The sequence below is a fragment of the Salmo trutta genome, chromosome 14 (genome assembly GCF_901001165.1).
Source record: "Salmo trutta chromosome 14, fSalTru1.1, whole genome shotgun sequence".
NCBI classification, from domain to species: domain Eukaryota; kingdom Metazoa; phylum Chordata; class Actinopteri; order Salmoniformes; family Salmonidae; genus Salmo; species Salmo trutta.
Window position 1 is genome coordinate 32,759,060 of NC_042970.1, and position 15,499 is coordinate 32,774,558.

Genomic DNA, 15,499 nt, shown 5'->3' on the forward strand with positions numbered 1-15,499 from the left:
AAGTAAAATAGGTGAGAGACAGAGAGCTTGTTTTAAAGTTATTTTAAAATCCCCAGTCATCCCTACCATATCTTTATAGGCCTATAATTATTTAATGGATACTTTCTCCCTAATGCTACTCTACAAGTTGTATGATTGGAACCACATTTTAAACGATTTTGCCTAATTATGTGCATTAACTGGATTTGTTAGGAATGCCGATACATTATAATCAGGGTCAATTAACCTCTACAGGATCGGTGTGTGTGTGTGTGTGTGTCCCGAGGGACAGTTGAGCTAACGTAGGCTAATGTGATTAGCATGAGGTTGTAACACAAAAATATCCCAGGACATAGACATATCTGATATGGGCAGAAAGCTTAAATTCTTGTTAATCTAACTCTGCTGTCCAATTTACAGTAGCTATTACAGTGGAAGAATTCCATGCAATTGTTTGAGGAGGGTGCACAGTTATGAACAAATGTATTAATAAACCAATTAGGCACATTTGGGCAGTCTTGATACAACATTTTGAACAAAAATACAATGGTTCATTGAATCAGTCTAAAACTTTGCACATACACTGCCATCTAGTGGCAAAAATCTAAATTGCGGCCTAACCTGAAATAGTACATTATGGCCTTTCTTTTGCATTTCAAAGATGATGAAAAAAAACGCATGTGTTATTCTCCCACATTGATTTCACATTTCCGCAAACTTCAGTGTTTCCTTTCAAATGGTATCAAGAACATGCATATCCTTGCTACAGGCAGTTAGATTTGGGTATGTCATTTTAGACGAAAATTGGGGGCTAAAAAGGGTCCGATCCTTTTAATAGTATTGGTGCCGCGCATGATAGGGAATAAATCTCGATTTGTCAATAGGCTGCCACGCGAGGGCGTTTGTGTTAGTTTACATGAATTAAACGTTTTGTGTTGCAGTGGTATTTCATTTAATCGGGATATCATTGATCCATTTCGAATGGCGATACTCTACACTGTTGATTTGCAAGTAGTATTTTGTCAAATAATTTACCGTTTTCAAGTATTTTTCTCCTGAAGTGGGTGCCCCCCTCCTATTTGGAGCTGCGAGTGTGGAGTGCCCTCTGCTCATTCACTGTTTTCTTTGAGATTTCGACATGGACCGATGTGAGCGCAATACAAAACATAATGCATCGCTTAGGCTTCAGAAAAGTTGCTGGTTATAGAATAACGACCTGTCCAATTACGATCAAATCACCTCCAAACAAAAATCTAAAAGCACATATTCCAACATACCATTTCCGCACTCTGTGTTGTTGTTCCCAATCACGTCCGTTTGGTAGTTATATAGGCAAGCCAATCCACCACACACCCACATTCACAGCAAAAGCGACGGTAATAACAGTGCATTGCAGAACCACCTTGGTTTCAAAGGAAACGTCATGGTGAAAAGCGAGGTGGAGGTGACTATAAACGCGGAGGAGGCTCCAGTGGCAAGTAGCCTTAAACCAGCCAAGAAAAAGAAAAATAAGAAAAAAAAGAATAAACCTGGCAAATACAGTGTTCTTGTGCTAGACGCTGTCAAAAAGTTGAATGAGCGAAGCGGTTCGTCTTTGGTAAAAATTTATAATGAAGCCAAGAAGGCAAGCTGGTTTGATGAGCAGAATGGGCGAACCTACCTGCGGTATTCCATCCGAGCGCTGGTACTCAACAACACGCTGATCCAAGTAAAGGGCATGGGGGCGAACGGTTCCTTCAGGCTCAATGAAGATAAGTTCGCGAAAGGGGTACCGAAAAAGACTCGGTCCAAGCCAGCCAAGAACACCACGAAAACTGCCAAAGCATCGACTACCAAGAAGGCAACCGTAGTCGAGCCAAAGGCGAAGAACAGCCCGAAGAAGGCACCAGATGCAAAGAAGCCCGCGGCTAAACTGAAGAAGCTGGGTGTCAAAAAGGTGAGCGCTGCGCAGAAGAACAAGAAGCCGAAGAAGGCCAGCAAGCCACCAGCCAAGTCACCGAGGAAGAAGTAGCCTAGTCGCTATCAAATACAGAACTTTATTTGAGATTTTTATTTTTATACATCTTTTGTTGTAGTTTTTTTTTCTTCCATGGTTTGTTTCACTGGCATACAATGCATAATCAACGGATTATTATAGGTTAAAAGTTGTTTTCTTTGTTTATTTTCTGCAAGGCAATGATTGGCTCAGTGGCCTATTGTCAGAGGGACCATGAGTGTAGTGTTGCTTTGAATAACAGGCAACGCCCCCAGTTTTATTTTGTCACTTGTCAGTCCGAGAGATGCCCTGCTACAAAATGTTACATTGTAACAAATATGTTTTTACCTTTACCCAAAGGTTTCCCCTTACGGATATGACCAGGAAATCCTAATCGTGGCTTTTCATTCTTTTCGAGGTGGCTGACATTGCGAAAGTGTATTTGTAATTCTGAGAAACTGATGGTTTAAAAGACTAGGTCAATTTGATGAGCATTGTATTGTCTCTTCAGGAAAGGTGGCATTGAAGTGATTGTTAATCTCTGTAAATAAATACCTTAACACTGTCTTTTTTGCATTTTGTGACAAACATAAACATTTGTATTTAAGGTGTTAGATTTGAATGTGAGGATAATTTCCTCCACTGTCTCTTTACTATACGTAGACCAATGTTAGAAAACTATTGAGTAGCTTATATTCATTCATTTTGCATGTTGGACTCGTTTGTTTGTCAATGAGAAAAGCAATTTCAATGATTTTCTCCCCATATTGTTCAGCTTCATATTTTCTGGTTGGTCTCATAGCCACGGGAAGAAGGGGTGCTGCAGCGCCCGCTGAAAAGTCGCAATTGATAAAAATAATTACATAAATTACAAATGTAATGCACTTGGCCCTTACTAGTCCTGTATTAGAAGACACATTATGTGTCGCAGCAAAAACTGTTGTGAGTGAATTGGAGCACATGGTATTAACAAACTTAACCTTGTGTTTTGTTTCATTGAAAGTGTATATCCTGCCTAGTGGCTCAGTTTTGGCACTTTTTTTTTACTATACAGCTAACCGTCCTAAAATCTCGATAGGTGTTAGGTGTAACATTAACATTAGCCTATAGGCCTGCTATGCTATTATATTTGGTTATGTTACATAAAATGCTAATTGTTATGTGATCTTGCAAGACATTGATTAAGCTTTGTCTAACTTTACTAAACGAGGACCATTGTGTAAACTGATCTATTTGTGATGAGTAGCACTATTAGGTGTAGGCAACAGATCTTGAAAAGTGTTGTAAACGATTGGAGAACACTTTGGTTCTAAAATGACTTCTAAGTAAACTTTGATTTGAATAGCTTGAACACATGGTTACAATATATCTTATTCCAGAATAAAAGAAAACAGCGGTGAACTATCAATGTATATAATTTATTTTCATAGATTTAATAAAGTAGTGAACATAAATCGTTAATATGCAGGCAATTCGTTTTAAAACAGCCATACAAATCTAGCTTTTAGTGTGGTGTATTCATGCATCTCAAACTCTAAAATATATATATATATTTTAGAAACTATAACCTAAATGCATTATCTCCAACTTGGCCCAATTTCCATTTTCCCACCCCGACATAGTCTACCAAGCTAGAACTGGCCCTGTGTCTCAACCAATTGCCAATATAGGCTAAATATCCCAAGCAGGGCTACAGCAACTTCCAGAAAGGGTCAGGCTCTTGGGCTTTGTGGTGGCTACTCTGGTTTGGGTGTCCTTGGCAAAATGGTGTCGCTGTAATCAAGTGGTCACATATAGTTCTGGGTTCCACTGTGCAAGAGCAGGTCTGTGGAGTTTTATGAACATCAACGCAGACGCATTCATTTATATATATATTTTCAACATTCTGATGTTCTTAACTTGTTAAGCCTCCAACGGGCCTCCGCAGTGCATACATGTAGCCTACATATTTATTTGGTTTGTCATTCTATTTTTTTTATGGAATCCCCCCCAAAAAACTACTTCGATTGCTCTATTTCTATTACTACACAGCATCTTCAGAGTCTCTCATTCTCTTCTGTTGTCAGTTCACATGACATGCCTTTATTGGTGGCTTGAGGGTAGGAGCTAATTACACAACAGGGCAATTTAAGTGTGTAACGGTACAATCGTTTTCAAGATCATATGTAGTTTAGTCAATTTACACATGGGGCCTGCACACTCAACAAATGCAAATATCTAATAGGACATAATCTGTCTCTGGAGCAGAAGCTTGCACACAGCAGCTCTTTTAGAATCACAAAATTAAATCGTTAATAATACAGAATCAGATTATTGTACCATAAAACCCACTAAGATTATGGAAACAGACCATTGTAAGTTTCCCCCCTATTGGAAAAATAGTGGAGAGATCCTTTTACCTTATAAGGAAGAAAACACCAGTCAGACACGATTTAGATTGATGAGAATAATGAGACAAAGTCCTTATCATTCAGTTTAACCATTTCTAGATTGAGTACTGTTCTCATATGAAGAATGAGAGAATCCAAAATAATTCAGAATTCTCTTTTATATGAACATTTTGCTACTTGTGAATTATATGATCAAAATGTTCTCATCCTATGTAAATTGGGAAATAGTGTAACCGAATAATGAAAACCACCAACAATTACTTTTTAAAATAAAAAAAGTATTACATGTTTGTCTGCTACATTCAAACAATTAATTGTATAGAAAAATCTTTGTCTTAACGATATAGGCTCCCCTATGAAGTTTTGTACATAGTATGTTCCAGTGAGCACAGAGGGTCACGGAAGAGCCTTGGTAAGTGTACTTCCGTCTTCCCCCAGCGGATACAGAGAAATGGTAAGAGAATGTAGCTATCATTTTTACAATGAAAATAAAGACATTTCGACATTATTTCAACATCAGTCATACGATGAGCAGTATGTCGAGCCTTGCTTGCGTTAATGTGTATGTTTATTGCTGGATTTGGTTTGGTAGCTAGCTAGCTTAGCTAACGTCAGTTAGCATCCCCACCCAAAAGTGAGAATCTGTTTTTAGCCAGTGATGTAGCTAGATACAAGGTTAGTTTGTTAGTTTGGAAGTTAGTGCCAAATACTGTAAACTAAAGTATCCTTTCAAATGTATGCATAAATATAAACATACATTTTCGGGTAACTATTAGCTAGCAATCTGTAATGGTGAAGCAGGGAGCTCACCTTCTTTTACGTCATCTATCAAGCTGGTATATAAAAAAATGATTGCCATGAGTAAAGATCCCCATGCCACATTGAAAATATATCGAAGACAAGCTGGTAGAAGAGTCTAACTAGTTAGCAGAAATCTCTAGTCTCAGGCAGCCAGCCTAGGTATTTAAGAGGTATGCAGGGACCTGTCTCAACATTTGCTTTCATTTGTCCTCACCACCTAGCTAGCTATGCACTTGCATCTTGCCTGAATTATTTTGCTTTGCAGTAGGTAGGTCCAAAGTCTAGATTTCTCTTAATTGCATTTCACACACATAGGGTTGCAATAAGACTTGCCCACTGAAATGTCCGCCCCCATTTACATCGACGGGGCTGTAGTGGAGCGGGTCGAGAGCTTCAAGTTCCTTGGTGTCCACATCAATAACAAACGATCATGGTCCAAAAACACCAATACAGTCGTGAAGAGGGCACAGCAATGCCTATTCCCCCTCAGGAGACTGAAATGATTTGGCATGGGTCCTCAGATTCTCAAAAGTTCTACAGCTGCGCCATCGAGAGCATCCTGACTGGTTGCATCACCGCTTGGTATGGTAACTGCTTGGCATCCGACGCAAGGTGCTACAGAGAGTACTGCGTACAGCCCAGTACTTCACTGGGGCCAAGCTTCTTGTCATCCAGGACCTCTATATCTGGCGGTGTCAGAGGAAGGCCCTAAAAATTGTCAAAGACTCTAGCCAGCCAAGTCATAGACTGTTCACTCTGTTACCGCGCAGTACCGGAGCGCCAAGTCTACGTCCAAAAGGCTCCTTAACAGCTTCTACCCTGCAAGCCATAACACTGCTGATCAGTTAATCAAATGGCTACCCAGACTATTTGCATTGACCCTCTTTTTTACACTGCTGCTACTCGCTGTTTATTATCTATGCATAGTCACTTTAGCGCTACCTACATGTACATATTACCTCAATTACCTCGACTAACTGTACCCCCACACGTTGACTCAGTACCGGTACCCCCTGTATATAACCTTGTTATTTTGTGTTACTTTATTTGACTTTAGTTTATAAAAAAAAAATGTTGCAAATATTTTTATACTTTAAAAAGATACTGCATTGTTGGTTAAGGGCTTATGAGTGAGGATCAAGGTAAGGTCTACACCTGTTGTATGCGTCGCATGTGACAAATAACATTTCAAATCAAATGTTTTCTCTGCCAAATCAGATGCAGACTGGATTGAAGTAGCTAGATATTGTCATCCTGAAAATGCATGTAGTGGCAGTGCACTCTACTGGCCTTAGGCCAGAGCCAATGTGTACACCATCCTTATCTATTATAGGCATTATTCAATGTAAAACATAGCAAACATTTCTAAAAACCTGTTTTTGCTTTGTCATTATGTGTAGATTGAGGGGGGGAAAAACTATTTAATCTATTTTAGAATAAGGCTGTAATCAAACAAAATGTGGAAAAAGTCAAGGGGGAACTTGCTTAGTTAAATAAAAAAAGGGGGTCTGAATACATTCCGAATGCACTTTACTCGTGGTCAATATACTTCCTCTTTTTCAATTTGAGGGACTCCTGGATGTATCAATTTAATGGTGACTTCACTCATGTTCCACAGTCAACATTATTGTTTTGCATTTGGGTTGTTAGGCCTATTTGAATTTTTACTGACTGTGTTTGAGTTTCTGTGATGGTGAAACCAGTGTTGAGCTGTTAGAAACCGCAGTATCAAATACGCACTGCTGAGCTGTGTGTTGTCAGCCCAACCATGAGCCATTGCTATGGAAGACACAGTATGCCAAGAATTTTAGCTGCAGGTCTAGGCCTGCATGCCTGACAGTACTTTTGCCCTCAGTTTGTAAGGAGAGATGGTGGTGTAGGAATAAGGGTAAGGGCCTTTTTAGCTAATAGTTTTAGAGGATAGTAGTGAGGTGGTATTTGGTGGTAAGAGAGGCAGAGGCTGCGGTCCAGTTCACTCCCCCTCTTGGATTTAAAATAGGATTTAGGGAAGGGGCCTCTTCGTTATAGTAGCTAAGTAAAGCGTGGTAGGGGTATTTGGCGGAGTGTGTGGGGGAGATCCCCTCTCTCATCTTCTAACTTTTCTTCCTCTCTTTCTCCCTCAGACAGCGACTCTGCGCCCGTACCTCAACGCTGTGCGTGCCACGCTGCAGGCCGCTCTCTGTCTGGAGAACTTCTCCTCTCAGGTGGTGGAGCGCCACAACAAGCCAGAGGTGGAGGTCCGGTGAGTCCCTGTGTGTCTGTCTGTGTGCGGGATAGTGTGCTGTTTCAGCTGTTTGACCTTGGTGTATACTATCCCCCTCAGGAGCAGCAAAGAGTTGCTGCTGCAGCCAGTCATCATCAGTCGTAATGACAAGGAAAAGGTTCTTATCGAGGGCTCCATCAACTCAGTCCGAGTCAGCATCGCTGTCAAGCAGGTCAGTGAGACTACTTATTCCAACGTGTTTAACTTGTCCTTCTGTGCAGTTGACAGGCTTGATTTTGGTGACTTTCATGCTTTATTTATATTTAGGGAACACCTATCTTTTCCTCCGTCATTGTCGTTACCCTAACAGAAGTGCAGAGATGTAAGCTCAGCTGTACCCTTTTTTCCCCTGTTATGTGAGGATGATTATGTGCTGGTTTGTCATAGACATGAAATGTATACTGTGATTAGTTGTTTTTTACTACCTGGTGTATGATTGCTGGCTTTTACAGCTGTAGCCTGTGATTGGTGGGTGCTAAGTCTGACTGCTGTGTGATTTGCTGTGTCCCTGAAGGCAGATGAGATTGAGAAGATCCTGTGCCATAAGTTCATGCGCTTCATGATGATGAGAGCAGAGAACTTCTTCATCCTGAGGAGGAAACCAGTGGAGGTGAGAAATGAGAGGGACTGGTGGTGCAACCAACAGTTTGAGTTGAAACATTAAGTGAATATTTGTTCCCCTCTTAGAGAACTCAAGCGGTCATATTTTCACACATTCAAATAAAATATTTACATAGAAAACAATTGGCAGTGCAAAGAGCAAAACGGTCTCACACAGTGATTACTCATCATTCCCCTCCTTTATCTCTCCCCCTCTCCTTCATTTGTCCGCAGGGCTATGACATCAGTTTCCTCATCACCAACTTCCACACAGAGCAGATGTACAAGCACAAGCTGGTGGACTTCGTCATCCACTTCATGGAAGAGATCGACAAGGAGATCAGTGAGATGAAGCTGTCTGTCAACGCCAGGGCCCGTATCGTCGCTGAGGAGTTCCTCAAAAACGTGAGTCCTGTCTGTCTCTTTTACTTTCTGTCTTTTCACCTAGAAGTTTTCATTTGACCTGACAGCCATGTTTTTGACTTACACAGTTCTAAGAAAATTCCCAAGCATTCCTTACGCTGATCACAACTGTCAACATGGTTTCTTGGAGGGTGTGCATCACAGGACAGAGAGAGAAGGAACAAAAGTGTGACCAGTCAATCGCAGTAGAAAAAAGTAAAGACTCGTCAGACCAATGGGGTGTGGCTCTTCATCATTAAGGTATCCCTGTGCTCAAAAATATTGATGTTTGTACATAATGAATATTCACAGCCTCATCTAATTTCTGCTTTTAGAACAAAGCTTTAAATCAGGGTGGGTCCTTAAAATAAAACCCTAATCAATATTAATGAGCACAGGGAAATTCAAAGATGTTTTTTTTTTTGATAATGTAAACGGTTTATTTTACTTTTTTATATAAATATTATATGCACACCATTTTTTTGCTATGTTTTTGTTACAACAAACATTCAAACCTGAGGAAAAATGAATTGGTGCGCTTGTTTCTTGTCTTAATACACACAGAGCAGACCCTATCATTGATGGAAATGATTGTGATGATGATAATAGTGCTGGCAGTGATAATGAATAAACCCCTTTATTGTTTGTTTGTATTTTGGTGTGTTATTTATGGAAAAAATACATTACACTACATTATTTTATTAATGAATCATTAACTATTTACATAGGGGGGGATCTCTAAATGGGACTTAATTTTTACCGCATTCTGACCTTGACCTTAAGCATGGGGAAATGCATGTGCCAGCCAGGTATTCGTTTGGGATGGAGATCACAGAAATGGAGGTGTGGCAGAGGTGTTTACAGATATGCATATTCTGACTTTGACTTGAATTCCACCACCTTTATGCGCAAGGAACAATGAATGTCGAGTAACCTGTCAGTTCCAAGTGGAAAAACATTACTTTTTTCCAACAAATAACACCATTCTCCATGCCCTGTAATTTACAAATTGATACGAGCTATTAATAAGAGCTAGATAAATGAGTTAATCTGGATAAGGGGATTGGAAATGGAAATGACAGTTCTTTTAGATCTGTTTTACCTGATCATCACTGGAGATGTGAAACCAGTCATTTGGCAGCAAACTGAAGCGTATCACCTTTTCCACAGTGACGTTTATGAAATGCTGTTCTTATAACTTGCAGGGATGTAATTGAGACCCAACCTATAGGCTTCTGTAGCCATGCACACATGACAGTATAGTGGCATTTCTGATTTCTAGAGTGTTTTAATTAAATGCCTGGACTTTCCACCAGTGGAGGCTGCTGAGGGGAGGACAGCTCATAATAATGGCTGTAATGGAATGGTATCGAAAAAAAACATGGTTTCCATGTGGTTGATGCCATTCTATTGACCCCATTCCAGCCATTATTATGAGCCGTCCTCCCCTCAGCAGCCTCTGCTTTCCACTATTTTTTTATTTTTTTTTACAATTTGAAGTGTTAAATATTAGCCACTATTGATAGCCACCGTCAGTTAGACCCACATACATTTATAACTGTCACTTTGTGTTAGTTGACCTTTCTTTCCTCTCACATTTGTGTGGTTGTTCCTGAGGGTCGCTAGCAGTAGTGGATCATATTAGGCTAACGTATTACAAGTTGTGCAACATTTTGGGATAGGTAGTCTATTTGAATCATTATGCAACACAGACCATACTTAGCAGTTTAAACCTGGAGCTTGGCTTTGGTGGTATACCATGTTTTGGAATAAGCTCAAACATTGTTTAATACCATTAAAACTATGTCTTTGAAGTTTTTAAAAAGTAACTACAAATATTCAAATGTATTTAAGTTAATACCTGCAGTCCAGTGGAGGCTGCTGAGGGGAGCTCTGCTCATAATGTGTTTGATGATACCTTTCCATTTATTCTGCTCCAGCCATTATCACGTGCCCATCCTCCCCAATTAAGGTGCCACCAACCTCCTGTGCTGCAGTCAACTTGTGCAATAGATTAGGAAATAAAGCAGATTGCGTTCTTCATTTCACCTGTCACATTATTTAACATTATGAAGCTTACCGTAGTTCCCCAGGACAGTTGAGCCAGTCACATGTGGTATTCAATTCACTACTAGATGTTTGCCATCAGATATAACGGCTGATGTGCTTTAGAAGTAAAACAAATATATAATCTGAGTTATCTTTACAGCTGCCATTTTTTCCCCTATAATTGTTTCCCTTCTCTGTGCACCATGTACACATGCTGCTCTTCCTTTAGAAAAGCGTACATCATTTGCACAATTTGTCTTCTTTAGAATTGTGTTGGCGGATCGCATCCAATTTAAGGTGCATGCACCGCCACCTACTGTACTGGAGTGTGAGGCTATTCACTGTCTACCAACATTTAGGCTCCCGACATAGGAAGCGGTCTAAGGCACTGCATCTCAGTGTAAGAGGCGTCATTACAGACCCTGGTTACATTCCAGGCTGTATCACAACTGGCCGTCATTGTAAATAAGAATGTGTTCTTAACTGGCTTACCTAGTTAAATAAAGGTTACATTTAAATATTTTTTATTTTTTTAAATCTTTGTGATACAGTATTGTAAAATTGGGGAAAAGGAAATATTATCCTGCCAACTATAGCCCTCTGTAAAAAAAATATGAAACACCACCACATTCCACGATTTACCCTATCCAATCCTACTCCAGACCAACGGTCTGGGAGGACAGAACACTACCACTCAACACCCCCTGCAACTGTTCTGCAGTAAAACCTTGCAATCCCAAGTATTTCTCTGCCGCTGCCACCACAACCTCTATTTTATGTGACTTTCGATCCATTTCTGCAGTACAATTGACAACCATAGCTATGAATGCCTACCTTACTGAAACACATATTCTTCCCATCTCTCTCTATTAGCCTCTGCCTACTCACATGAATCCTCTCAGGATCCCTCACACAATTTATATTGTTTACTTTCGCTTGTAAATGTCCACACTCACTAAAAATGACATTCGGTAGCTACTAGCTATGCTTGTATAACTGAGCTGTATTTGCCTGTCTTTGCAATTAGTCTATGTTCGTCTTCCCTCGTTAGCATTTAGCTAACAGCGTCTGTGTGATTTCACTATTACTTGTGCTAATTTTGTTAGGATTTTGGTAATAGAGGCCCAATGGTCTTTTTTGTGTTGTGTTATGCCGGTAATACTGTAAATCTCAGGATGGCAGAAGAACAGTATGGCAATCTGGATATCGCCTAAGCCTACCTGGTGCACTGGTGTCATCACATTTCCATGATTATTAGGGTAGATTTATAGGACTACTGTTCAACCCCTATTGTACTTACCTTCCAATAGTTAATGGATTGAACAATTGCATATGCCAACTTTCAGGATGAATCAAACCACTATTTTTGATTCACCAATATATTTAGTGCGTAAAGGCTCTCCAAACCAGTTTTTTTTATTATTCATAAATACTTTCCTAACCCTAAATAATATATTCTAATGAGTCTGTCGAGAAAATTTAATTTAAGGCTACACCAAATTTAAAGGTATGGCTTTAGTTAAATGTAATGAAAACCCTATTGAATGAAAATGGCACAAGAAATTCTGTTGGCCAGCAAGTGGGAGGGTTTTCAGCAGTGTAATTAAATGTATTCAGCGTGCAAGGGAACCACACCTGCAAAGCCCTTAAGGTAAGTCTGAATACCAACTACTGAGGAGTGCGTAGGAAAGGCATAAATTTCCTAAGTATGAATCGGGCCCATTCTTAAGTTCAAGGTCAGAATACCCATAGAGACAAAAGTGCATAAAAAAGGAATTAAGTTCTATTTACACACACTTAATTCGGGTCGGAATCGGCCCCTGTGTGTGTGAAAGCTCTCCAAACCTGTTTTTGTTAATGAAGTAGGTAGATTAATAAATACATTCCTTAGCCTAAAAAATATACAGTGCATTCGGAAAGTATTCAGACACATTCCCCTTTTCCACATTTTGTTACGTTACAGCCTTATTCTAAAATGGATTAAAAAAAAATGTCCTCATCAATCTATACACAATAACCCATAATGACAAAGCGAAAACAGTTTATTAATTTTTATTTTTATTTTAGCAAATGTATTAAAAAAACAAAACAGGAATACCTTATTTAAATAAGTATTCAGACCCATTGCTATGAGACTCAAAATTGAGTTCAGGTGCATCCTGTTTCCATTGATCATCCTTGAGATTTTTCTAAAACTTGATTGGAGTCCACATGTGGTAAATTAATTTGATTGGACATGATTTGGAAAGGCACACACCTGTCTGTATAAGGTCCCACAGTTGGCAGTGCATTTCAGAGCAAAAACCAAGCTATGAGGTAGAAAGAATTGTCCGTAGAGCTCCAAGACTGGATTGTGTCAGGGCACTGATCTGGGGAAGGCTACCTAAAAATGCCTGCAGCATTGAGCGTCTCCAAGAACACAGTGGTCTCCATCATTCTTAAATGGAAGAAGTTTGGAACCACCAAGACTCTTCTTAGAGCTGGCAGCCTGGCCAAACTGACCAATCAGGGGAGAAGGGCCTTGGTCAGGGAGGTGACCAAGAACCCGATGGTCACTCTGACAGAGTTCCTCTGTGGAGATGGGAGAACCTTCCAGAAGGACAACTATTTTTGCAGCACTCCACCAATCAGGCCTCTATGGCAGAGTGGCAAGACGGAAGCCACTCCTCAGTAAAAGGCACATGACAGCATGCTTGGAGTTTGCCAAAAGGCACCTAAAGGACTCTCTGGTCTGATGAAATAAAGATTGAACTCTTTGGCCTGAATACCAAGCGTCACATCTGGAGGAAAAAAGGCACCATCCCTATGGTGAAGCATGGTGGTGGCAGCATCATGCTGTGGGGATGTTTTTCAGCGGCAGGGGCTGGGAGACTAGTCAGGATCGAGGGAAAGTTGAACGGAGCAAAGTATAGAGAGATCCTTGATGAAAACATGCTCCAGAGCGCTCAGGACCTCAGACTGGGGTGAAGGTTCACCTTCCAACAGGACAGGAGTGGCTTCGGGATAAGTCTCTGTATTCAGTGTGCATAAGACAGCCACTCGGCAGAAAGAAGGTCAAAATGGCGGCTAGTAGTGCGGACAAAATGGAGGAAATGGAGAAAAAGTTGGTGAAGCAACAGCTTCTCTGGAGTGCGAACAATATGGGTGTCAGTTCTGATGGTATGGAGCGGGAGGATGAGAGTCAAGGACCAGAATGGCCGGTAGTGGAAAGACAGGAAGAAGAGAGATTATGATACAGAAAGCAGTGGAATGTCTAGTAAAGAAAGCATAAGGAGGGCCAAGGTAGGAAGCAAGAGTAATGATGTGTTGGAGTGGTGATAGTGTTTGCTGAAACCACTTACACCCTATCTGACTTGCTAATGTCGTAGAGAAAGAAGTAAGTGAAATTAGCTCAGTTCATTGGAAATGGTAGACTGTTAATGTGGTAGCCAGGCTCAGCAAGAGAAGATTCTGAAAATGGAAAAGCTTAATGGGAATAAGATTAAAAGCCATGTCCCTGGTGCTTATGCTAGATTGAGGGGAGTCCCAATATCTATGCCCATAGATGCTATTAAAGAAAATGTGAAGGGAGGAAGAGTGATTGAGGCCAAAAGGTTGATCAGTAGGAAAGAAGGTCAAAGAAGTGAAAGCCTATCAGTGCTACTCAGGTTTGAGAAGGTTATGCATGGGAAAGTACAAATAGTTAGTTTAGTTTTAATGTCAGAAAATTTGTCCCATCCCCATTGCAGTGTTTTAAATGCCAAAGAATGGGACATGTAGCTGTTCATTGTAAAGGAAGGAAAAGATGTGCCAAGTGTGGAGGGGAACATGATGATGGTGAATGTGGAAGCAGGTTAAGTGTTGTAATTGTGGGGGGAACATAGTGCAGCATTTGATGGATGCCAGGTGCAGAGAGAGGCTCAGAGGTATAGAATTAGTCATGATGTATCATATGCAGAGGCTGTAAGACAGATTGGTGGAACTACATATATATATATATTCGGCTCTATTTACTCAGATTCGAAATAGCTAATTAGCATCAAAGTAGACATCATTCAAGACGACAAATCACTGCTAGCTCCTGCCCCTTTGCTAACAGGTATTGTGTCAATTTAAAACTTGCACAAAAAGTTCACAGAACTGTCAATGCATTTTTATTTATTTTTTACAATTTAGTCATTACTAAATGTAGCTACCATTAGATAGTTAATCCAGAGATTCATACCTTTGCCTTCAATTCATCAGTCTTGTCCAGATCATCATGGCATTTGTAGTTCTCTATGATAGCCACATTAGCAGTTAACTGGCGGTTCATTTTTTTTCGGGAGGGGGGAAATACAGGCGAATATATTGATAAAAGTCACCATGTCCTAGAGAGATTTACACGGTTATCAAAACATCACACCAGGGTAAGCCTTCACAAAACACAGCCCTTTTTAAAGTGTTTCTAAAATTCCCTATGGGAAATATGAATGGTGGAAAAACAATTGGAACCATTTCCTTGTTTGACCGCTAGGTTTTATGACCGCTAGGATTCATACTGTAGCACTATCTAGACCTTTTTAACAGCTTTTTGGGGAGGAGAAGAAGTGCGGAAATGGGTGGAACTTGAATGGAGCTTTGCAGTGAGAGAAGTGCTGGCTGTCAGATTACAGTGCACCGGTCTGTAAGCTGAGGTAGACTTCCATGTTTTGAAGGAAGAGGTGGCTGGACTACTGACAACGGGTTGATCTACGCATGTGGTTTTTCTGTGTGGCCACTGCTCATGCTCTCAAAATGTTGGCGCCCGGAGAAGACACGTTTCCTAGGTGAGTAGGATAACTATGAGATGGAGTTACATCAGGATGCCACCAGGCCGCAAGCAAGTCGGGAGAAGAGGAGGAATATTGGGACACGGACACAGAAAGGTGGATTTCTGTGGAGGAACGGAACGGGGAAAAAGAGGAAGAGGTTGAATGAGGAAAGCAGAGGTTGGATTTGAATTTGGATATATGAGATTTGACTTTGAGATTTGAGATTTGACGCATGGTGCAGGAGCAGATAGGATCAAAGTAGTGGAAT

The 15,499-nt window shown here is 40.4% G+C and overlaps 2 protein-coding genes across 2 annotated transcripts; both read left to right on the forward strand.

Annotated features, from left to right (window-relative positions):
- Nucleotides 1-1,306: 1,306 nt before the first annotated feature.
- h1-10 (H1.10 linker histone) lies at nt 1,307-2,519 on the forward strand. The gene has a single exon (XM_029775373.1). It carries the CDS (start codon nt 1,403-1,405, stop codon nt 1,988-1,990), a length of 588 nt encoding a protein of 195 aa, XP_029631233.1. The 5' UTR covers nt 1,307-1,402; the 3' UTR covers nt 1,991-2,519.
- A 2,194-nt stretch (nt 2,520-4,713) lies between these two features.
- arpc4 (actin related protein 2/3 complex, subunit 4) lies at nt 4,714-9,061 on the forward strand. The gene is made up of 6 exons (XM_029775374.1): nt 4,714-4,798; nt 7,269-7,387; nt 7,469-7,580; nt 7,923-8,018; nt 8,243-8,413; nt 8,500-9,061. Exons 1-6 carry the CDS (start codon nt 4,796-4,798, stop codon nt 8,503-8,505), a joined length of 507 nt encoding a protein of 168 aa, XP_029631234.1. The 5' UTR covers nt 4,714-4,795; the 3' UTR covers nt 8,506-9,061.
- Nucleotides 9,062-15,499: the final 6,438 nt, after the last annotated feature.